General features: G+C 41.1%; 1 protein-coding gene across 5 annotated transcripts in view; it reads left to right on the top strand.

The window, feature by feature from the left end:
* Positions 1-786: 786 nt before the first annotated feature.
* Positions 787-24,072, top strand: part of UNC5D (unc-5 netrin receptor D) — a 968,940-nt gene continuing 945,654 nt past the window's right edge. For all 5 annotated transcript variants that reach the window (XM_069766508.1, XM_069766506.1, XM_069766507.1 and 2 more), the window contains exon 1: positions 787-1,717. In XM_069766508.1, the coding sequence (XP_069622609.1) occupies positions 1,627-1,717 (91 nt within the window). In that variant the 5' untranslated portion in view covers positions 787-1,626. The remainder of the gene's footprint in view (positions 1,718-24,072) is intronic.

Raw genomic sequence — 24,072 nt, 5'->3', positions numbered from 1 at the left:
TCTGACCGGTCACTAACACAGCACAGGTGCAACTTTATACCACTCTTCAGCACAACACAGGTATAGCTTCAGACCGGCCACTGACGCAGCACAGGTGCAGCTTTAGACCATTATCTGGCACAGCACAGGTGCACTTTTAAGGTTTAAGCAATGGACAACTCCAGTCTATAGAAACCTGTATCCTTCTTTAGTGCTAGATATCTTTGTATATGGGTTTTAGTATTTAATTCCTACAATCTGTTAACAGAATTATGTCTCTTCCTGGCTTCAGAGCTTCTTAGCTTAGCATACTTTTGGTTCAGATACACCTCCATGTAGCCCTCACTGATTTAGCATTGGACAGCCGCTGGCTTCAGCACCATATAGCTGTAAATGGAGGTTTCAGCACAGAACAGCTCCCTTTCTAGGATGTAGAGCTGGAAAGGCGAGTCTTAGCAGCTAATGGCTATTTGGCAATCAGTCCTATCAATTGCACATTGAAATGCACTTAGAGTGTGTTTGTGTACATATCTATATATCTATATATATAGTAATACAACAATTGTTCCGTATAACAGAATAGCACAGTAATACAAAGCATCTCCTAGTGCAATGCTTCTAATGCAGCTCTCTAGATGCTGACAAAAGTCAGCCAGCAAAGACACAAATTCTACTCTATGGACAGCAGCAATCCTTCAAGACACACCCGCCACACAGCTTCAAAGCACCTATTGGCTGATGGCAAGGGCATAGATCATTAAATATTCAACAGCTTCTTGTGGTCTGTGGCGGAGAATGCTGAAGCTTGGCAATGCTGCCAAGGGAAGCGAAGAGGAGGGAGGTATAACACTAGAATTGTCTGAGCCAGCGCAATATCAAATCCTTAGGAGTATGGCTTGCAGAATAGAACTGTAGGCAGTCAAACTTGTGAGAAAAACATCGCAAAGAAAATACTTATGATTCTGAGTCCGAGAAGAACCAAGAATTATCAGTACAAGAAGCCTCCAGCATAGCAAAGAACTAATAAACCTATCCAAAGGTGATGAAGAAATGCAGCACTACAAGCAAAGTACAGCACAGAGAACTGAGGGGACAGTGAAAATGTAACACTTGGTATAGATGGCACTGGAATATTTCGAGTGTTCCTTGGTCAGCAGCAATCAACCAGACCAATAAAGGCTCTCCGGGGACAGTGGCGTCTCTTGGCCATCATATCCGAGGAGTGTAACTCTCCTTGTGTAGAATTTATCAGGCTATTGGATAAACGATCTATCATTCACTAGATTGGTCCAACTCTTTGTGTTTAGAACAAATCTACGCCAGCAATGTTTGCCATAGTGCACATACGGGATCACATAAAGGAAGAGAAAGAAAAAAACAGATGTGTACAGAAAGCATGACTCAAGTGATCCTGGAAAACACGTATTGCCAACAGACTGAGCAAGGAATAATCGCATGCTTGTTCTGAGAACTGCTTTCATCCATCCTACACCCAGCTCTGAACAATCGCCCAGCTAGGTGCTCGCTGAATGAAGTATACACTATAAGACAACTGCAGCATTCGGGGGTTTGAGATCCCACACTAAGGCTGCAGTGTTCCAGAGACTGGGGATAAAGAAGACTGGAGATGGCTGATGGTGACCTGTGATGAGGATGGAGACAGAGCCTCGACATTTCCTGACTTGCCAGATACTCCTTTTGGCTGTAGGATTGTACTTAGCCGGAGCTGCACAAAGAGGTACACATTGATCTAAGTCCATCATCAGGTGTCTTTGGTTGTGGAGGGGTATGCAGTAATGCATCATTTCAATATGCTACGTTGGATCTGCTTGTGTGTCTGTCGGAATATGCATCCCTATGTGTGATGACTACATGACTTATGAGCATGCAGCAGACATTGACTAATCACCTTATAATAGCGATGTATATGTGAAGTATGTTGGCATGGATTTGTATAGGTGTGTGCAGAAATGCCATGCTATCATTGGGGCTGCACATATACTATCCGCAGTCAGATGCTACTTGTGGCTAACAATGATTAGATGAATGTGCAGCACAAGGCTGTGGAGCTGTACTGCAGTTCATCTGCTTATTCCTACCACCCTCTGCACAAAGAGTTAAATGCTTTGTGCAAACCGCTTCCCCCTGATCTACCTAAGGCCGTATTTAATTTCCACTTAGGCCACGGGGGAGTCAAAGCAATAATACCAAGTTATGTGTGATAACCGATATTAAACAATTCATATATGAATCCAAGGCTAATGAGTTGCAGGCTTGACTAGATCAATTTATGTGAAACATGTGTGGGAAGACCAGGCTCAGTGCATACATTATACGAGGTGCTGTAAGGACTTGGAGGGATTCAGGTGGCTACAAGAAGCGTAAAGTGGACACCGGGAATTAGTAATCTATACAAATATGGTGGATTTATACATGTAGGATTCCATAGTATATCCACAGGTTCTAGGACAGGTCATGTCCGTTCTCACCGAAACTCATCGGAAAGCAGTTCCATTGTAAGTGCCAAATGTTCAGCAAAAATGGCTGAGAATATATGATGGGGCATGATCAGGAGGGACAGATCATTGTGATGATATATAATGTGGGGTGTGGAGACTGAGTGGGAAACAACTCTACGTTCCTCATGGTATGGCCGGTTCATGGTGTAGAAATAAATCACAGTCTGCGAATGCTGCATTTGCTTTAGAGTAAAGGAGAACTTTCTTCAGGGGTAGGATGATTGCATTATATGAATTAAATCACCTCCAGAGCCACAGGTTGGCTCTAATCCCAAAAAGCACAAAGAAATCATCTAAAAAAACCAGTTGGGACCTGGATGACTTTCTTGGAAAGTACAATATTACAGGCTATGGGTAGAATTTTGTGATGGGATGATGATCCAGGGAACCAATCTGATTGCTAGATGTGGAGTCGGGAAGACATTTGTCCACTATATGGGGCAATTAGCATCTGTCTCTGGAGGTTTTTGTCTTCTTCTGGATCAACATGTTAGAATATAGGTTGAACTCGATGGACTTTTACTTTCAACCCTCAAAAAAGCCTATGTATGGAAATATTAACATTGTCGGGAAAATAGGTGTGTTTTGATGTCCCCAAAATGAAATAGATGTTCTTGAGTTTCCACTAAGCTGTTGTCAGCCATTTCATTATAATGGAAGACATTACTGAACTAAACTTTAGCATTGAGGGAAGAACAGTGACAAGTCTATCAGGCATTACACTATTTAGACTGTGTGTCCCCTACTGCCGCTGGATCCAGTCTAGTCTGGACATCTTGCTGATTGCTGCAGTTCTTCTGTGCATCTATCGACACACAGTTTTCTTTGAATGGTGAAGTTCAGAGAACTACATTTCCGACCTCCTGGGAATTTTGACATTTCAATGCTCAGTCTTGACTATTGTGTCAGCTTTCTTAACCAAAAAAAGCAGGAAAAAACTGTGGTGTAGTCTAGACATTTAGTTCCGTCTAATGAGAGGGATTATAGAATGTGAAATTCAAAGTATATCATGGAGCTGAAAGAGAAAAAAAACATGAGACAAATATCATTGTTTAAAAAAGGTCAAGTTCTTCATCTCGAACCTGATCATCCCATCTACCACATATGATTCCAATAAGATGTCCAGTAGGTGCTCTCTGGAAGAGCTCATATACTGTATGTGAAATGTGGTCACATAGTTCTGCCAGTTCTGAAAATAAACTAGACACTTTCTATTACTAGACTTGATGCTTTACAGATCAAGGTGCCTCTTTAGTCTTTGTGGCAAGTGATCTACTAATATTTCCTTCATAGAAAAAAGAAGAAGCAAAACTGTACATGTTGGACAATGAATATTCACAGACAAGGAGTCGGACTAGGTTTAGTTTAGTATTGTTACAGAAAATCTGCTGTTTAGAGTTCATAGGAACTTTTAGTCCCATATTGACTCAACATCAACCAAGACGGGATGCCACGTCTGATCTAAAGATGGATAAAATAGCGTACTACTATCTTGTCCTAACTTTACTTTAATTGATGAAATCTGATTGCTTTATATGTATGATTATTTTTTATATTATTTATTTTCTATATTATTATTTTCTCCCTCTCTTTATATATATATATATTTACACAATTCATATTATTATATTATATTATACTATTTTTTAGACAATTATTTCTTGAATTTCTTTGTAGATTTAATATAGCAGATCTATAGAATTTGCTAAATTATTATAATATAACTATATTATCATAGATATGGAGATAGAATAAACTTCATTGGTTCGATCTTTACTGAAAATCACAGCAATTCCAACATTAGAAACCAGAACTTTTCAGTCTTCGCTCCCCTATACCGATGCTTTAGCAGGTTGATTCTTCACATTTTTTGAGAATCAACAGAGAGGAGTGTTTTTATTTTATACTTCTCTGCTTCCCTTAATCTTAAAACTGAAAAAAAAAATTGTTAAATCAACTTTTGTTTCCCCTTCAAACAAAGACGTAAGAGCTGAATTGAAGCGAATAGTAGGTGCTACGGGAAAGCCGCTGTGAGACAGAGGAGGGCAGCACTGGGTAGTTGTTCCAAGGTAATGTCATGTACGGATTGCAGTGCCGTGTATACATGGGAGAATAATACTGTACATCGCATTTGTAGGATGAGATTATTTTTATGAGCTTTAATTGCCGAGGGCTGAAAATGATTCAATAATTCAACCAATGGAAAGCGTAGCTATCAGTAACTACCCCAGAACTTCTCACAAGTGTAAAACTGGAACGATCCTAATGACACGTGCGCTGTCCTTCATATTGTCTTCTTGTCAGCATGGTATGAGATGAACAAGGGGCATAACTATGGTGGGGGAAAAGTTGTGGAGCCTAGAGGGACTCTAACAATCCCCATGCACATCATTATTAAACAACACTATAGTTGAGGGCCATACAACTGATCTTTCTAAAAATGACCCACTTGCATCTTTAGGGTGACACCATGAAAACAGCGACTCTGGGTGTATGATCCTACTGTGACCTTACAAGCTATGTAGCTGATGTGGGTGGATCAGTGATCCTAATATATCCAGTAAATGCCGGTATTACGGCACATCACAGCAGCGCCGTCATGTAGTCACCTGGAATGTACACGGAGTCATGTTAGTCTCAGGTGGGAGAAATGTCTGCAGGATTGAGGCTGCTTTCATCAGACAGCAGACAGTCACATACTCGGGGACGGGGATCTGCGATCCTGCTTCTGGCACCCCATGACGAGTTCTGTCAGGAGCCCTGCCGGAGCATCTGCTGTACGTGTTCACTACTCCCCACACTAGTGTCTGAGCCGGCCCTTTATACCCTATGTGTGATAGACGCAGCAGGGCTACTTCTGGCTTTGTGACATCAGATACTGCTGTATCTCCAATTTAGGTTTACATTCCCAGCTTAGTTCTTCATAGGATGTTACTGTAACCAAAAAAATCAAACAGAAGCTACTTGCATATATAAGTGATCAATCAGCTTTATTAAAGGGAATCTGTCACCAAGATTTTTCTGCCCTATCTGAGAGCAGCATGACATGGAGACAAAGACCCTGATTCCAGTGGTTTCTCACTTACTGGGCTGCTTGCTGCAGTTTTGATAACACTGCTGAGTTCTCTGCTGCAGAGCTAGCACTTCTCTGAATACGGAGTTCTGTGTTACCCCATCCACACCTCTGATTGGCAGTTGTTGTATACACTTTACATAGAAAGCTACCAATCAGTGGTGGGGGCGGGGTTATGCAGAGCCTATGAATATAGAGGACTACGTGGCAGCAGGTTCACTAGTCCTCTATTGATAATGTACTGGTTTATAAGCAGAAGATAATCTAAACTACAGCAAGTGGCTCCATAAGTGATATGTAGCTGGAATCACGGTTTCCATGTGCACTTTTTATGCTACTTTCAGATTAGTTAGCAAAAACCTGGTGATAGATTCCCTTTAAGTTATTATAAGCATTAGAAATAATTAAAAAGAAAAGACAAACAACTTAAAGGTAACTTGTCAGGTCCTCCATATCTTCCAACCCAGCAGCATTCACATTTGTATGAGCAAATTTCCTGTCTAACCAGCCCTGTATAATGTCATTGAGTGGAAACAAGGTATAAAAAGCATTTATAATGTCCCCGTTTCCTATGCTAATTAGGGCTTTGACAAGTCGATGGGGCGTTGACCCAGACTAGTCAGCCCTCTTTCTATGTTATCACGCCCCTGTTGGCGTGATAACATAATTTGCACAAGCGGCGTCATAGCTGTTCATGCAGACCTTGCACACGCGCACCACTCATTTCAGCAGTGACACAGAGGCACAGAGACTTGGCGCTCGTGCAAATTATGTTGTCACACCCACACGGGCGTGATAACATGGAAAGAAAGCTGACTAGTCTGGGGAAACTAAAGACCCACCGAATAGTCAAAGCCCTCATTAGCATAGGAAATGGGGACATTAAAAATACTTTGTTAATAATAATGTTATACAGGGCTGGTTAGGCAGGGAATTTGCTCATGCATAGATGATTGCTTCTGGGTTAGAGGGCATGGGGGACCTGACGGGTTCCCTTTAAAAGAAAAGGATGAGGCAGGAAATAGATACAGCGGTGTGCTGCAAGGATCGGGAAATTCATTACTATGAAAGAGCTAACGCAAATACAATCCAGGCTGTAATTCAAAAGTAAACAAGCCAACTATAAGAATAATGCCTAGTGCAACGGTCTGGAAAGAGTATGAAAGAAATAGCTGTCAAATCAACCATTTTGTTCAACCTGAACTGGGAAGAATGAGGTAGAAGAAATCTTGCAAAGACAATAAGACCAGAGTAAATAATGGCACCCCAACACGCGTTTCAGGTTAGCCTCTTCAAAGGAAATGCATAAGGTGGTGGTGATAGTTTGTTACTTGTAAAGCTTTCATAATTAATCAAGATTGAAATGTTTCTATGGTTTGAAATACAGATAACAGCAAAAGACCAGAGTTTGCCAATGGCACAAACTGAGATTGTTAATGGAGTGAACCCCTACATGATATCAAGATGCATTTCTGTAAAAAAAAGCGGTGAACTTACTGACTTATCTTAGCTCAGTGAATGATCTCTGGATACTGAAAGTCCAAATGTTATTTTTTTTATAAAAATAACACATCACACTAACTGTACGTTGTCAATGGTGGATACTTAAAAGGAAGGAGCTCCATACCATGCATAATGTTATTATTATTGTTTATTGTTATAGCGCCATTTATTCCATGGCGCTTTACATGTGAGGAGGGGTATACCTGATAAAAGGAAGTACAATAATCTTAAACAATACAAGTCATAACAGGTACAGGAGGAGAGAGGACCCTGCCCGCGAGGGCTCACAATCTACAAGGGATGGGTGAGAATACAGTAGGTGAGGGTAGAGCTGGTCATGCAGCGGTTTGGTCGATCGGTGGTTACTGCAGGTTGTAGGCTTGTCAGAAGAGGTGGGTCTTCAGGTTCTTTTTGAAAGTTTCGATGGTAGGCGAGAGTCTGATGTGTTGTGGTAGAGAGTTCCAGAGTATGGGTGATGCACGAGAGAAATCTTGTATGCGATTGTGGAAAGAGGAGATAAGAGGGGAGTAGAGAAGGAGATCTTGTGAGGATCGGAGGTTGCATGCAGGAAAGTACCGGGAGACGAGGTCACAGATGTATGGAGGAGACAGGTTGTGGATGGCTTTGTGTGTCATGGTTAGGGTTTTGTACTGGAGTTTCTGGGCAATGGGGAGCCAGTGAAGGGATTGACAGAGGGGAGAGGCCGGGGAACAGCGGGGGACAGGTGGATAAGTTGGGCAGCAGAGTTTAGAACAGATTGGAGGGGTGCGAGAGTGTTAGAGGGGAGGCCACAGAGCAGGAGGTTGCAGTAGTCAAGGCGAGAGATGATGAGGGCATGGACTAGGGTTTTTGCAGATTCTTGGTTGAGGAATGTACGGATTCATGAAATATTTTTGAGTTGAAGTCGGCAGGAAGTGGAAAGGGCTTGGATATGTGGTTTGAAGGAGAGATCAGCGTCAAGGATTACCCCGGGGCAGCGAGCTTGTGGGACTGGAGAGAGTGGGCAGCCATGCACTGTAATGGATAGGTTTGTTGGGGGGGTCGCGTGAGATGGGGAAAGATGATGAATTCTGTTTTGTCCATGTTAAGTTTCAGAAATCTAGTGGAGAAGAAGGATGAAATAGTGGACAGACATTGAGGGATTCTGGTTAGTAGGGAGGTGATAACTGGTCCACAGATGTAGATCTGTGTGTCATCAGCATAGAGGTGATACTGAAAGCCATGAGATTCTATGAGCTGTCCCAGGCCAAAGGTGTAAATGGAGAAGAGCAGGGGCCCTGGGACTGAACCTTGTGGGACTCCGGCAGATAGGGGGTGAGGTGAGGAGGTGGTGTGAGTGGGAGACGCTGAATGTCTGGTCTGTTAGGTATGATGAGATCCAGGATAGGGCCAAGTCTGTGATGCCAAGTGATGAGAGGGTCTGTAATAATAGGAAATGGTCCACTGTGTCAAAGGCAGAGGACAGGTCCAGGAGGAGGAGGATAGAGTAGTGTTGCTTGCACAATAAGAACAGCTAATGAGCTCGCTGCTTGTCACCCTCCTTACTTCTAATTTTGTTATCTTTAAGCTACTAGTCTTATGAATGTAGCCTTTAAATATTCTCCATAACCAATAGCAAAAGCTTGGAAAAAACAACAGCAACATTTTTCTGTTGGTGCCCAATAGCAGCCATTGAGCAGCCCCTGATATTACACATATGTCCTTGTTAGTGTTCAAAGAGAGCAGAAAAATGGAACGTGAAAAATTCCTGCCTTGAGATCTCAAAGATCATCAGCAAAATGAATTGACTCTTGGACGCTGCATATCAATAAGGGCTCATGCTGACATCTAATTTTCAAGTACGAGTGTTTTCCGTATTTTTCCTCTACTGTACTCATACCTGCAATAGTCTATGGGGCTATTCACATGTTTGAGATTTTTCATGGATCAAGTGGTCCACAGAAAATCGCGGAGACATGTCTGATTTTCAAGTACGAGTGTTATCCATGTTTTTGCTGGATAGTACTCGTACCTACGGTAGTCTACATGGCTATTCACTTGTTGAGATATTTTGTGGACAAAGTTATCCATAAAATAATCGCAGAGACATGTCTGATTTTGATCCGAGGATCGGATCAAAATCGTCAATGAAAGTCAATGGGTACATGAAAAAAATCAGACAGCTCTCTAGTGACATGGATTGTCTGAATTGAGAAGGTGGAGACAATTTTTAAAAAATTTATCCACGTATGAGAAAAAAAATGGAAAACAAAGTCTGATCTCAATAATTGGCCTGTTTTTCTTGTACGTGGAAAAATCAGACTTGTGACTGAGCTCCCAATATGACCACTGCACATTGTTTGTTTCTACGTTGTTATCTTTGGGGGGCTGTGATGAGCAGAGACTAGAAGGTGCCGTGGTAAGTGTTAAAGCTTTTCCCTGTGTGTGCTTCGTCTCTGTACAGCATGATATGACCTCTCTAGTTTGGGTCTGATTGATTTTCCCTGTATCCTCCATGTTGTTGATTATGAAGATAGCCACTTCTGCTGAAAGCTGAAATCTACAATACACCAAAAGACAATTTTCATATGTGTAATATAACTATACAAAAGGGTATAAAAATGCTCCAATCCTATTCAAATCTTTGTACTCTCCGGAAAAGTGAATTGTAATAAATATGTCCTGCACGGATTTAATTAGGCTTGTCACGGCCGTATAAACGGAAGAGCTGAACATGGCTCACTTGAAAGAGAAGGGGTTAAAGCCATCGTGAATCCATACTTGCACACGTCTACGGTTAACCAGCCAGCTGTAGAAGTGAGAGTCTGTGCTTACCATTCTGTGTGATGCTTCTCTGTATAAACCATTAACTTTCCGTTAGGGATATTGACAGTGACTGGGCGGTGATAGTATTCTGTGGTAGACTATGTGGAGCAGAAAGATGAATCTCTTCTTTATAAATGAGATCTTTGTGATCCTTTGGTTTTAACCACAATACACAAGAGTTGTTTAAATCAGAGCTTCTTGGAATTGTCTTACATGTGTACAGTGCAAAGATAAGAGCTGGAGATTTCTGAAGATGTAGGAAGGGGTTGCCATCCAAAGAATTCTCATTGGGTAACAACTTGTAAGTTGTGGCTTTCATTGGATATTGATAAGTCTGATCTTTAGAATTGGAATATATTGTACTATTTTTATGTTAGTAACAGAATATTTTTAGATTTAAGCTCTTAATATCAATTGTTGACCTATATCCATCTCTGTAGGTGAAGATTTGATTGCAAACTATTTTATGCCGGCGGTATATAAAAGGGGCTACATAAGGGGCATAAATAGAAAAAAAATGTCCCTATTAGAGATGATTACATCAATCCGAGAATCAATTTTGAGTCAAATTTCCTTAAATTTGTAGGTCTATGTGAATTCGAACAGTTTGCAATTAAATTCACACTGATTGACCTAATGACGAAAAAAAAAATATTAATAAAAGGGTTCGGCACAGGGCGGGTTAATGGCATCATTCGCAGCCAGGCATAATGCCCTGTAGTTATCATATCACATTGTCTACCGTAGCCAATCAAGGGTGGACCATTACAGCAAGTATAAAAGATGGTGGCCAGCCAAGCTGCGAAATTTTAGAATTTTAGGGATAGAAAGGTGAGAGCATGCAGCATGCAGCTAATTCACATAGTGATAGACATAGGCCAACATTGAATTAATTTGCCTGTGATATACTGCAATAAGTAGCACATTAATGACAGCATTTTTTTATATTCACACACTGCAATAGAAAAAAGTTTAATAACCTGTGTCATAATTTTGCTAATAAAGAAAAAATCTGAGACCTAGGCTTGTGTGCCAAAGGCAGTGAAGCGATTTTGTTATACAATTCACAAATCTCCAGATTTCAGAAATGTAACTGTCTACCTCAAAAAATGTGTGCATATTGTAACCTTTGAAGTAGTTACTGTACCCCTTGAAGGTGTTTTTCAATTTATGATTGAACCATTTGAGGGGAAACCCATCGAGGCAGAGGAATGGAAGCTATCTCTATTACAAGCATCAAAATAATAAGTGATACCTGCTATAGCCTATGTTTTGTTGGCTTCCCCTCTCTACCCTCACTAGATAGTTGTTCTATGCCTAGTTTAGGTTCCTGTAGAAGCATCTGTTTTATCTGGGACATTCAGAGAGAGTTAGGGTCAGAAGTTGTGGAGCGAGGGTACCAAAAACTTGTCATTTAGTGTGCCAAGCTCCACTGTCAGGCAGAGTAGGAATATGGATCTCTCAAGGATCCATGGGCCACAGGTGGTAAAGCCTGAGATCTTTTAGTACTCTGTTGTGAATTCTGTTATCGAACTCCCTCCTGTGGTCATGAATGGTACTTCGGCGAGTTCTGTCCATGGACTCCCTCTGGTGGCTGTGAGTGGAGCTGCTGCTTCTGAGGTTCCTTCCACAGGTGACTTAGTTTATTCTTTGGCTGGCTGTTCTATTTAACTCCACTCAGATCGTTACTCCATGCCAGCTGTCAATGTTCTTGTACTGGTTCAGTTCGCTCTTGGATCTTTCTGGTGACCTGTCTACTCCAGCAGAAGCTAAGTCCCTGCTAGTTAATTATTTGTTCATTGTTTTCTTGTCCAGCTGGCTATCATGATCTTGTCTTGGCTAGCTGGAAGCTCTGGGATGCAGAGTGGCACCTCCGCACCGTGAGTCGGTGCGGAGGTCTTTTTGCACACTCTGCGTGGTCTTTTTGTAGGGTTTTGTGCTGACCACAAAGATACCTTTCCTATCCTCAGTCTGTTTAGTAAGTCTGGCCTCCCTTTGCTGAAACCTGTTTCATTTCTGTGTTTGTGACTTTCATCTTAACTCACAGTCAATATATGTGGGGGGCTGCCTTTTCCTTTGGGGAATTTTTCTGAGGCAAGGTAGGCTTTATTTTCTAACTCTAGGGCTAGTTAGCTCTTAGGCTGTGAAGAGGCGTCTAGGTCGTGTTAGATACGCTCCACGGCTATTTCTAGTTGTGTGATAGGATTAGGGGTTGCGGTCAGCAGAGCTCCCACTTCCCAGAGCTTGTCCTGTGTGAGTTTAACCATCAGGTCGTTCCGGGTGCTCCTAACCACCAGGTCCATAACAGTACTCCACAACCGAACACATCTGTTCCTCTGAATAAGTGTCTTTTATCTACCTGATATTTTACTAATCTCATATAAGGAAGGGGAGACAGAATATGTGTTGGTTGTTGGATTCATTAACTGGTATGGTTTGAATTATCTCTATTTCCAGTTTTTCGGTCTCATAATTCAGACCGGCATGTTGTACTGCTGTCCACTACAGAGTTTTTCTAGGTATTTTTTTAAGAAAGTGAACATTTGGCTTTTTTAAAAAAAATCTATAATCTAATTGGTTTCTATGTGTAATTTCTCCACTTTTGCATAATTTTTAATAAACCTCCCCCAGTGTGTCTATTCAAATTATGAGTATGGTATTTAGCTTTATTGATCAAACCTAGCACAATGGATATGTATGTGTTAGATTTGATCTTACTCACTTGGATTATTTTCTCTTGCTTACAACGAATATTAAATCCCATGACAAGTAAAAATAAATTGCATGCAATAGTTTCAAGGCTATTTTATGAGGCTGGCAGTCAAGCTTTGTAAATGATAACTCCCAATGTAAACAATGATGCTGAAGACTATCCTGTCATTCATTCCTGAGCCTTTAAGTGAAAGATTATTGAAAGCAATTTAGAAAGGAAAGGCAGGGATCAGATGCAAGCATTCTAAATACTATGAAGACATACCAACTGCCCCTCCTCTCCAATGTGTAGCAATGTTTCCTATCCTGGGCTCCCTCCTGGTATATATGTCCTCTATCTTGGGCCGATTTTAGTATACAGTATATGTCCCCCATCTTTGTATATATGTCCCTTATCCTGGCCCCATCCTGGTAGATGTGACCTTCATCCTGGTATTTGTGCTCTCCATCCTGGTATATACGACATCCATCCTGATGTATATGTTCCCCATCTTGGTATAAATGTTCCCCATCTTGGGCCCATCGTGGCGTATATATTCCCTATCCTGGTATATATGTTCCCTATCCTAAGCCCCATCCTAGTGTATATGTTCTCCATCCTAAGTCTATCCTGATACATATACAGTGGGGCAAAAAAGTATTTAGTCAGTCAGCAATAGTGCAAGCTCCACCACTTAAAAAGATGAGAGGCGTCTGTAATTTACATCATAGGTAGACCTCAACTATGGGAGACAAACTGAGAAAAAAAAATCCAGAAAATCACATTGTCTGTTTTTTTAACATTTTATTTGCATATTATGGTGGAAAATAAGTATTTGGTCAGAAACAAAATTTCATCTCTATACTTTGTAATATATCCTTTGTTGGCAATGACAGAGGTCAAACGTTTTCTGTAAGTCTTCACAAGGTTGCCACACACTGTTGTTGGTATGTTGGCCCATTCCTCCATGCAGATCTCCTCTAGAGCAGAGATGTTTTTGGCTTTTCGCTTGGCAACACGGACTTTCAACTCCCTCCAAAGGTTTTCTATAGGGTTGAGATCTGGAGACTGGCTAGGCCACTCCAGGACCTTGAAATGCTTCTTACGAAGCCACTCCTTCGTTGCCCTGGCGGTGTGCTTTGGATCATTGTCATGTTGAAAGACCCAGCCACGTTTCATCTGCAATGCCCTTGCTGATGGAAGGAGGTTTGCACTCAAAATCTCATGATACATGGCCCCATTCATTCTTTCATGTACCCGGATCAGTCGTCCTGGCCCCTTTGCAGAGAAACAGCCCCAAAGCATGATGTTTCCACCACCATGCTTTACAGTAGGTATGGTGTTTGATGGATGCAACTCAGTATTATTTTTCCTCCAAACACGACAAGTTGTGTTTCTACCAAACAGTTCCAGTTTGGTTTCATCAGACCATAGGACATTCTCCCAAAACTCCTGTGGATCATCCAAATGCTCTCTAGCAAACTTCAGACGGGCCCGGACATGTACTGGCTTAAGCAGTGGGACACGTCTGGCACTGCAGGATCTGAGTCCATGGTGGCGTAGTGTGTTACTTATGGTAGGCCTTGTTACATTGGTCCCAGCTCTCTGCAGTTCATTCACTAGGTCCCCCCGCGTGGTTCTGGGATTTTTGCTCACCGTTCTTGTGATCATTCTGACCCCACGGGGTGGGATTTTGCGTGGAGCCCCAGATCGAGGGAGATTATCAGTGGCCTTGTATGTCTTCCATTTTCTAATTATTGCTCCCACTGTTGATTTCTTCACTCCAAGCTGGTTGGCTATTGCAGATTCAGTCTTCCCAGCCTGGTGCAGGGCTACAATTTTGTTTCTGGTGTCCTTTGACAGCTCTTTGGTCTTCACCATAGTGGAGTTTGGAGTCAGACTGTTTGAGGGTGTGCACAGGTGTCTTTTTATACTGATAACAAGTTTAAACAGGTGCCATTACTACAGGTAATGAGTGGAGGAAAGAGGAGACTCTTAAAGAAGAAGTTACAGGTCTGTGAGAGCCAGAAATCTTGATTGTTTGTTTCTGACCAAATACTTATTTTCCACCATAACATGCAAATAAATTGTTAAAAAAACAGACAATGTGATTTTCTGGATTTTTTTTTCTCAGTTTGCCTCCCATAGTTGAGGTCTACCTATGATGTAAATTACAGACGCCTCTCATCTTTTTAAGTGGTGGAGCTTGCACTATTGCTGACTGACTAAATACTTTTTTGCCCCACTGTATGTTCCCCATTCTTGGCCCATTCTGGTATATATATATGTCTCCTATCCTGGCCACATCGTGGCATATATGTTCCCTATTCTGGTATATATGTCTTTTAGCCTGAGCCAGATCCTGGTATTTACATATCCCCCTTCCTGGTATATATGTTTTCCATCTTGGGCCCATGTTCTGTAATGCTTATAAAAAAATGATTGGACTCACCTTTCTTGCTCCTCACCGCATGGCATCTTCATCTGAGATTGGTATCTGACTTCGGTGTGCAAGATGTCCCTGCCATGCACCCCCAGTCATGTGCATGCCAATGTCAGCTGTTGGTCTTTGATTTGCTGACAGCATGTATTGCAAGGCACGGACTCAGCGGGTCCCCTGTGCCACAATACACTTCAGCTGAATGTGTGCCTGAAGATGCACATCCAGTTGAAGTTTGCGCTAGCGTTGGCTGGTCCCCCATGGGCACAGTCATGGTTGTGACCTTTACGACTGCAATCATTACACCACTGCAAATAGTACAGTATAATATTGAAGCCTTGTGAGTGTTTGGAGTAAGAGGAATGCATCAATGTTAAAACTGCACTTTATTGTTCTGAAACTGAACCTTTCCCCAAAGAAACATTCCAGAATGGAAAATTCTCAAATTAATTCAACCATCATGCCACCATTTGTACTCTCTCCAGTGTAAGAGACTGGTGGCACTCTTCCCAGAGAATTCATTGGAGTTGAAGTGCTGGTAGTGTGCTATCAATATGCAAAGAGATGTAGTGTATTCATCCTCTGACTGACGCTTCTGTTCCCATCCATAAATTTCTCATTAGCTTGTCAAGCTGGTAAGTGAATAATTACAATGGGAAGCTCCAGTTTCCCTTATGTTGTTCCATCCACTCTTAACATGCCATCATTCCATGAAACTTAAGAGCTGTACGATTCTACTCAAGTCTGCATCAGGATTTGCATCGACTGATATTATGGTTGTGTCTAAAAAATAGGACAGTTGCATGATACTTGGCGATCATGGATGCATCTCACCAGGAATATGCAACTGCAACATAATTTGTGCCACACACCTCTACATGTACAAGTGAGCGGCACTGGACAATCCCTATGAACATGAAAACCAGAGTAGTCAAGAACTAGAGGTGTTCCTCTCAGCAATCAATCTGCCTTATTAAGGGTGTCAGCATCTCCTCCTTGTGTGCTAATCGATGAAAGCACATAATCCACTTAAGGCTTTATATGGAAACAAGACTATTGTAAAAAGGAAGAATGTGTCTCTCTGAGAATATCTCAGATCTTTTGAGATTTTCATAGAGCCAGACAGGTGCGGGAGCGCCCTATCAAGTACCAGCAGCATAGCACTGCACATGCCTTGTGCAATATCCCACCATTAAGAAATTAATTTTCTCTTGCTCCATCTACTCAAAGCAACTTAGGGAAAAAGACCCTGGTGGGGTTAAAATGTCTTAACTTTGTCTCTCATACCCAGAGCTATAACTTTGTCCTTACCCGCTTCCACAAATAAATTTTTTGCACCTTTGAAATAAAGACTATGGGTGAATTTCTCTTACTTCAAATTTTAGGAGTCATGTACCCAGTTACACCTGCAACTCGACAACTGACCGAGTGCCAGTCCTCTGAATCTAATTTTTATTAAGAGTTTCAGCATCTCCTCCTTGTGTGCTACTCAATGAAAGCAAAGAAGCCACATATAGTCTTTATATGGAAACAAGATTATTGGAAAGAAGAAGAATGTGTCTTTCTGAGAATATCTCAGATCTTCCCAGGTTTTCTTAGATTATTTGTTAATGAATCAGTCTACTGTGGACTAGTTTACAACAATTTTGAGTGAATATTAAATGTCATTTGATTAGAGATGAGCGAATCTTTGGAAAATTGAATTCGCTGACTTTGATATGGGTAAGGAATTTTATACCTAACTCTGATACTTTGCACTTATGTTTCCCCATATGGACTTTTTGTCACTATGACAATTCCTGTGGTATGTATTATCTCATAGAGGTTGGACATTGCCTCATATTTAGGTTGGGCATATTAGTAATGCAATAGTCGGTATCAGTCATGTTGTGCTAGACTATTTCCATGCTTGGAGCACATTAAATACATTTTTGTGCCGGGGATGCAGCAGTTCCCAGACTAGGGTTTCTTGTCTTTTTTTGTTAATTTTGTTACTCGTTTGTAATCTTTGATATTTTCAATAAAGTGTACTAATTTTTTAATTATACTATATGTATGGAACTCCATTTTTTCTAATGTGTTAATAGTATTGGGAGTATACATTTAATGTCCGCTTACTTCATGGGTATATACACCAGGCCAATTAGGCATTACCCTCCAGTATATGGGACCCATGTCTTTCTTGTGAGTTTGAGTTTACTACTGTGGACTAGTTTACAACAATTTTGAGTGAATATTAAATGTCATTTGATTAGAGATGAGCGAATCTTTGGAAAATTGAATTCGCTGACTTTGATACATTTTGATCCACAATTTGATTTGTGGAGAATAAATTTGTTCCAATCTAAATATTAGTAAACTTGTCATTGCTCAGAAAAAAACACTTGGGGTAAAGAGACAGAAAGAACTCTGCTTACCATGAGAGTTTACACTCTACAGAAGAAAGAGACCTTCCTAGTTATTCTGGAGAAGGAGGCCGACTCTGCCGTCATAACTGTGCTCCACTGGGAACTGATCTGTGATGACCCAGGAACTGACCACAATGATAGAAGACATGATGATCTGCTAGATGTCATAGCTGCGGGGTAATATGTGGAAGCCCAAACAGCAATGCAGAATATTGCTAGTGTCAGTGGTGTGACAAGGGTGCCGGCCCGGCAATTGTTCTTTTTTGTCAACTGCAAATCGAATATCAAAATGTTTGCATTCACGAGAAACCACAAATTTCAGGAAATTTGAATCGAATGTATCCTCAGAGGATTATTCTCTTATCTCTACTTTTTATCCCCTTTAGATCTTTGATATAGCAGGAAGGCATCAACAAGATGACTGTGAAATACTACAGTGATAGCACAAGGACCCATGCTTTTTGCATCATTCACCACAGAATTACAGTGAACAAAAACCCTGGCACTCTACACATCAGAAGTGTAATGGCTGACACATCTATTTAATGATTTCAGTGAAATAGCTATAGTGCTGTAATACATGCTATACGTCCATACATATGACTGTACAACATTTATTTTCTGATGCCTTCTCCCTTTCAATATAATGTTTCAACTCTTTTTATAGTGTCATACATCACATATATTCAAAGTTATCATTCCGTTAGCTCATGTATCCCATATGGCGACTTAAAATTGTGTTTCATTAAAAAGAACATTATGCTCCAAAATCCATAATCATAAAACTCTACACTCAGTGCTACTCAGAAAGATTCTTGATCCTTTTATGTATTTGCAATATACTGTACCGTGAGAATGAATGCGGGGCATAAGAGAACTTAAAAAAGTAACAGCAATATCATTTGTAAAGTGTCATAAACAATTTGCAAATATGTTTTATCTACAACCGATGCCTTTATATCAAGAGAACTCTTCATGTCTAAGTTTACAGAAAAAAATAGAATAGAATTACAGTTAAACACCATTCATCAATAGTAAACCTGTTATTGTGCAGTTTTTGTTTTTGATACTGAAGTATAATAATAAAAAGTCGATAAAAGTCCTAGAATAAGTTTAAATTCAATGATGCTTACTTGCTATTTATTTTCCTCCACGTTTGATACTTACCTGTTCTTTTCGCAAAGTCACATTAGATGTTATTCACTTATAAGTAGAAATGTGAGAATCAATTGGTGTCCACCATTGGTTCAGCCATAGAAGGAAAACGGGCCATTATTGCAGGTCATTCTCATGTTGCATTCCATATAAGAATGACCAGAATTACATCGAGTCATTTTCATTCAGCAGCCAACAAGAACGGCTTTGAGATTCGCAAGTTGAAGTGACTTATAATTATTTGTCGGCAGCTTCAAACCAAGTTAATCGATTTACTCATCTCTAATTAAAAACATCTTCGATTATTCTTATCCTTGTTCCTTCCAGGCATCTTCTGATAAAAAATGTATTTAGTGCATAGTCCATGAACAGCAATCTAAATACTTAGAAAAGCAAAAAAAACTATTGGCATTAGGTTGTCCATATAGCAGATTAAAGGAGTCAACTTTTCCATTTAGAAATCAATGATTTGTCAGTGATGTTGCATTAAATTTTTCAACACAAATGCTGGATAAATGTTCTATCTGCACTCAAATAAAGGACCATCCATGTAAAATATCATTCATTTTTCCTCATGGAAGAGGGTCCTTGAGAAGAGATGTCGTAAGTCCTATTGTTTTAGTGAAAAAAACCTTTATAGGGAGTTGGCCATTTTCTAGTCAGACATAAAATTGCCTGAAATGTTATCCCCTGATATAAGAGATTTTGCTATTTGTATATTTCTATGCACTAAATGCGTTTGGCACCTGGACGATATCATCCCCCCGACTGATGAGCGGTGTGGGCTCAGTGACTGCCACTATCGGGTTTTACATTTACGCCTCAACTGTGGGCAGCAGAGCAGCACTGAAACACAAGGATAGGCTATGAGAAGTTTTATGTTTGCTGTAACAATTTAGGGCATTTTATAAACTTGAAGACACAAAAGCGCACAGAGAGGTAAAAAAATACTCTGTTGTAAAAAAGTCACAGTAAATAAGCAAGTGCTAGTGAAAAGATGAAAAAATACAAAAATACAGGGTATTTAGTTAATACTTTTTTTGCTGCTCCACCAATCGTCAAGGTATACCCATAATAGAGCAGTCCTACCTAATGTATATAATCCCTACCTGATGTATTTAAAAACCTGATCATCTGTATAGTACCTGTATGAGCAGGGTTCAGAGAGAAAATATCCATGTGGAACTTGCAGGATGGAACAGCTACAATGCAAATGACCCACAGAGGAGTGGTGGACTCCCCAGTCTTGTAGAAACAAGAGAATAATTTTATAAACTTGCCTAAAAAGTGCATCAATATCCCACCATTGGGCACTATACATAAAATATTTATAGATTTAGTTAATAAAAAAAGAAATATTCTGAAGTTTGTTTAGTTTTTTTTTTTTTTTTCTGGTGACACTAACTTTTTAGATGATATGGTAGATAGTAAAATGACAGACTTTTGCGAAGCGGTCTCAATACTCCTTGATTAGCATGACGTTTAATAAAAGGCCAGGGATAATTCTTTTGTGATTTTCACATCTGTTCACATCTTAGGTGCAGGTGGAAAAATTGTTCATGGACTGCTGTGTCACATTAAACTCATTAACATACTCTTACTATTTTTTTATCGGCTGTGTATCATCTAATTGTAAAAAAGGGAACAGCGGCAAAAATAGTGCTGACTCAAGGGATACATTTTGGCTCCAGCACGCCTGGCACCAAGCACAATAAAATCTATGCTACGTGTACAACGGCCCAGATTATTTAACTAACTGAATTGCTTGTTACGCCATTATATAGTCTGGCAAGGATGTATTAACCCTACATCACCAGTGTAGATCAGAGTCAAATAATGTGATAAGATAAAAAATATATTAGAATTTTTGTTGTTGTTGGAAGTAATGTCAGTCTAATATATGATAGAATATTGTATTTATTCCACTTTACCATGTTATCTATGATAAGTGCCATTACATACGGCTTCTGTTTCCCACTCATCAAATGAGCCTCTTTGCCTCTTCTTCCTTATCAGTTAACATGGACAGAGACTCAACAGCGTAATATTTAACCCCTTTCCGACATCGGGGGTAATAGTATGCCAATATTAGACTCCCCCTGTTTGGTGCTGGCTCTGGCGCTGAGCTCGCACCTTTCTGGGCACAAGACAGCGGATCTATACAGCTGACATCTGCCTGCAACAGCTGTAGGTGGAATCACTATCCACCTGCTGCTGTTATCTAGTTAAATGCCATTGTCAATCTCGGACAGCGGCATTTAACTCACTCTTACTGGAAGCACATTGTAAATCCCGCCAATCGATGACACCGTCACATGATCACAAGTCTCCAATGAGTCAACATGAGAGCCAGAGATCTTAAGCAGACATCTATGTTTGTCATTGCCGGATTTCTATGAGCGCCACCCTATGGTCAGCGCTCATAGCAAGTGAGCAATTCTGCTACACATAGGCAATCTGATCATCGTCTGTGTATACCAGAGGCGATTGAAGTACTGAAACTTCTCAATAAAAATGTCAGCTCGGTGCACTCATCCAGATCATGAAAAACGGAGATGCTACAGGTCTCGGAAAATGGCACCAAAAAAAAAGAAATGTGAAATTGCACTTTTTTTGCAATTTCATTCCACTTAGAATTTTTTTTCCGTGTTCCAGTATACGATATGCTAAAACCAATGGTGTTGTTCAAAAGTACAACTTGTCCCATAAAAAACAAGACTCACGTGGCCATTTTGATCAAAAAACATGATTGTTATGGCCGGAGGAAGAAGGGGAGAAAAAGCAAAAAAAAAAAAAAGCAAAAAGTGGAACTACTCCTGGTCCTCAAGGGGTTAATTCCCTGGGCTCACTTAATTTACCTTTGGCTCTACCAAACTTGACAGCTCCCTAAGCATTACTATGTATCAACACAGCCAGAGCTGACACGCCCCATTCGCTTCATTCAAAATAAAACAATAAAAAAAAATCAAATATACACATACACAATCACCTGAACTATCAATATATAAAAAGAATTAATCCAACCAGTAAATGGCGTAGCGAGAAAAAAAATTGAAACACCAGAATTACATTTTTTTTGGTTGCTGCAATGTTGCAATAAAATGCAATAATGGGAGATCAAAACTTCGTATCTGCACCACAATGGTATCAATAAAAAAATCTGATCAGCGCACAAAAAATGAGCTCTCACCCGGCCCCAGATCCCGAAAAATGGAGTAGGAAAATGGCAACATGGATTTTTTTTCACTACTTAAATAAAAAAGAACCTAGACATGTTTGGTGTTTGTGAACTTGTAATGACCTGGAGAATCATAATGGCAGGTCAGTTTTAGCATTTATTGAACATGGTAAAAAAAATCCAAAAAACAATTGTGGAATTGCACTTTTTTTGCAATTTCACTGCATTTGGAATTTTTTTCCCGTTTTCCAGTACACGATATGGTAAAATCACTGGTACCTTTCAAAAGCAGAACTCATTCTGCGAAAAACAAGCCATCACATGACCATTTTGACGGAAAAATAAAAAAGTTATGACCGTGGGAGGAAGGGGAGCAAAAAATGGAAATGCAAAAATGGAACTACCCCTGGTCCTTAAGGGGTTAATTCCCTGCACCCAGTTTGTTTACCTGTGGCTCTACCAAACTTGACACCTCCCTGAGCATTACTATCTAACCTCACAGCCAGAGCTGGCACCGCCAGGCCTCAATGTTCAGCACTGCCATCTGCCCACCCATTGGCTGTCAGTAATCTGCCACTGCACTGACAAATGTCATAACTCCAGTATTGGAAATATCAAAGCAGTGCCCTGTGTCTTTGGAAAGCAGCACAATCACTGCACTCCACATCACATCCACAGTGGTGATAGAGCGTCACATGTCCCCATATCACATACACAATGGGGACAGAGCATCATATGTCTCCACATTACATCCATAGTAGTGATAGAGTGTCACATGTGCCCACATCACCTCCACAGTGGTGGCAGAGTGGCACATGTCCCCACATCAAACCACATTGGTGATAGAGCTTCACGTCCCCATATCACATCCACAGTGGTGATAGAGCGTCACGTGTCCCCACATCACATCCACAGTGGTGATAGAGCTTCCCATCCTCACATTACATCCACAGTGGTGATAGAGCGTCACGTGTCCCCACATCAAACCACAGTGGTGATAGAGCTTCCCATCCTCACATTACATCCACAGTGGTGATAGAGCGTCACGTGTCCCCACATCAAACCACAGTGGTGATAGAGCTTCACGTGTCCCCACATCAAACCACAGTGGTGATAGAGCTTCACGTCCCCATATCACATCCACAGTGGTGATAGAGGGTCACGTCCCCACATCACATCCACAGTGGTGATAGAGCGTCACGTGTCCCCACATCACATCCACAGTGGTGATAGAGCTTCCCATCCTCACATTACATCCACAGTGGTGATAGAGCGTCACGTGTCCCCACATCAAACCACAGTGGTGATAGAGCTTCACGTGTCCCCACATCAAACCACAGTGGTGATAGAGCTTCACGTCCCCATATCACATCCACAGTGGTGATAGAGGGTCACGTCCCCACATCACATCCACAGTGGTGATAGAGCGTCACGTGTCCCCACATCACATCCACAGTGGTGATAGAGCTTCCCATCCTCACATTACATCCACAGTGGTGATAGAGCGTCACGTGTCCCCACATCACATTCACAGTGGTGATAGAGCGTAACATGTCCCCACATCACATCCACAGTGGTGATAGAGCTTCACGTCCCCACATCACATTCACAGTGGTGATAGAGGGTCACGTCCCCACATCACATCCACAGTGGTGATAGAGCTTCACGTCCCCACATTACATCCACAGTGGTGATAGAGCTTCACGTCCCCACATCACATCCACAGTGGTGATAGAGCTTCACATGTCCCCACATCACATCCACAGTGGTGATAGAGCTTCACGTCCCCACATCACATTCACAGTGGTGATAGAGCTTCACGTCCCCACATTACATCCACAGTGGTGATAGAGCGTCACATGTCCCTACATCATATCCACAGTGGTGATAGAGCGTCACGTCCCCACATCACATTCACAGTGGTGATAGAGCTTCACATGTCCCCACATCACATCCACAGTGGTGATAGAGCTTCACATGTCCCCACATCACATCCACAGTGGTGATAGAGCTTCACGTCCCCACATCACATTCACAGTGGTGATAGAGCTTCACATGTCCCCACATCACATCCACAGTGGTGATAGAGCTTCACGTCCCCACATCACATCCACAGTGGTGACAGAGCTTCACATGTCCCCACATCACATTCACAATGGTGACAGGGCGTCACATGTCCCTACATCATATCCACAGTGGTGATAGAGCGTCACATGCCCCCATATCACATACACATTGGTGACAGAGCATCATATGTCTCCACATTACATCCACAGTAGTGACAGAGCGTCACATGTGCCCACATCACATCCACAATGGT

Source organism: Ranitomeya imitator, chromosome 4 (assembly GCF_032444005.1).
Source record: "Ranitomeya imitator isolate aRanImi1 chromosome 4, aRanImi1.pri, whole genome shotgun sequence".
NCBI lineage: Eukaryota > Metazoa > Chordata > Amphibia > Anura > Dendrobatidae > Ranitomeya > Ranitomeya imitator.
This window is presented reverse-complemented; position numbering and strand designations above follow the sequence as displayed.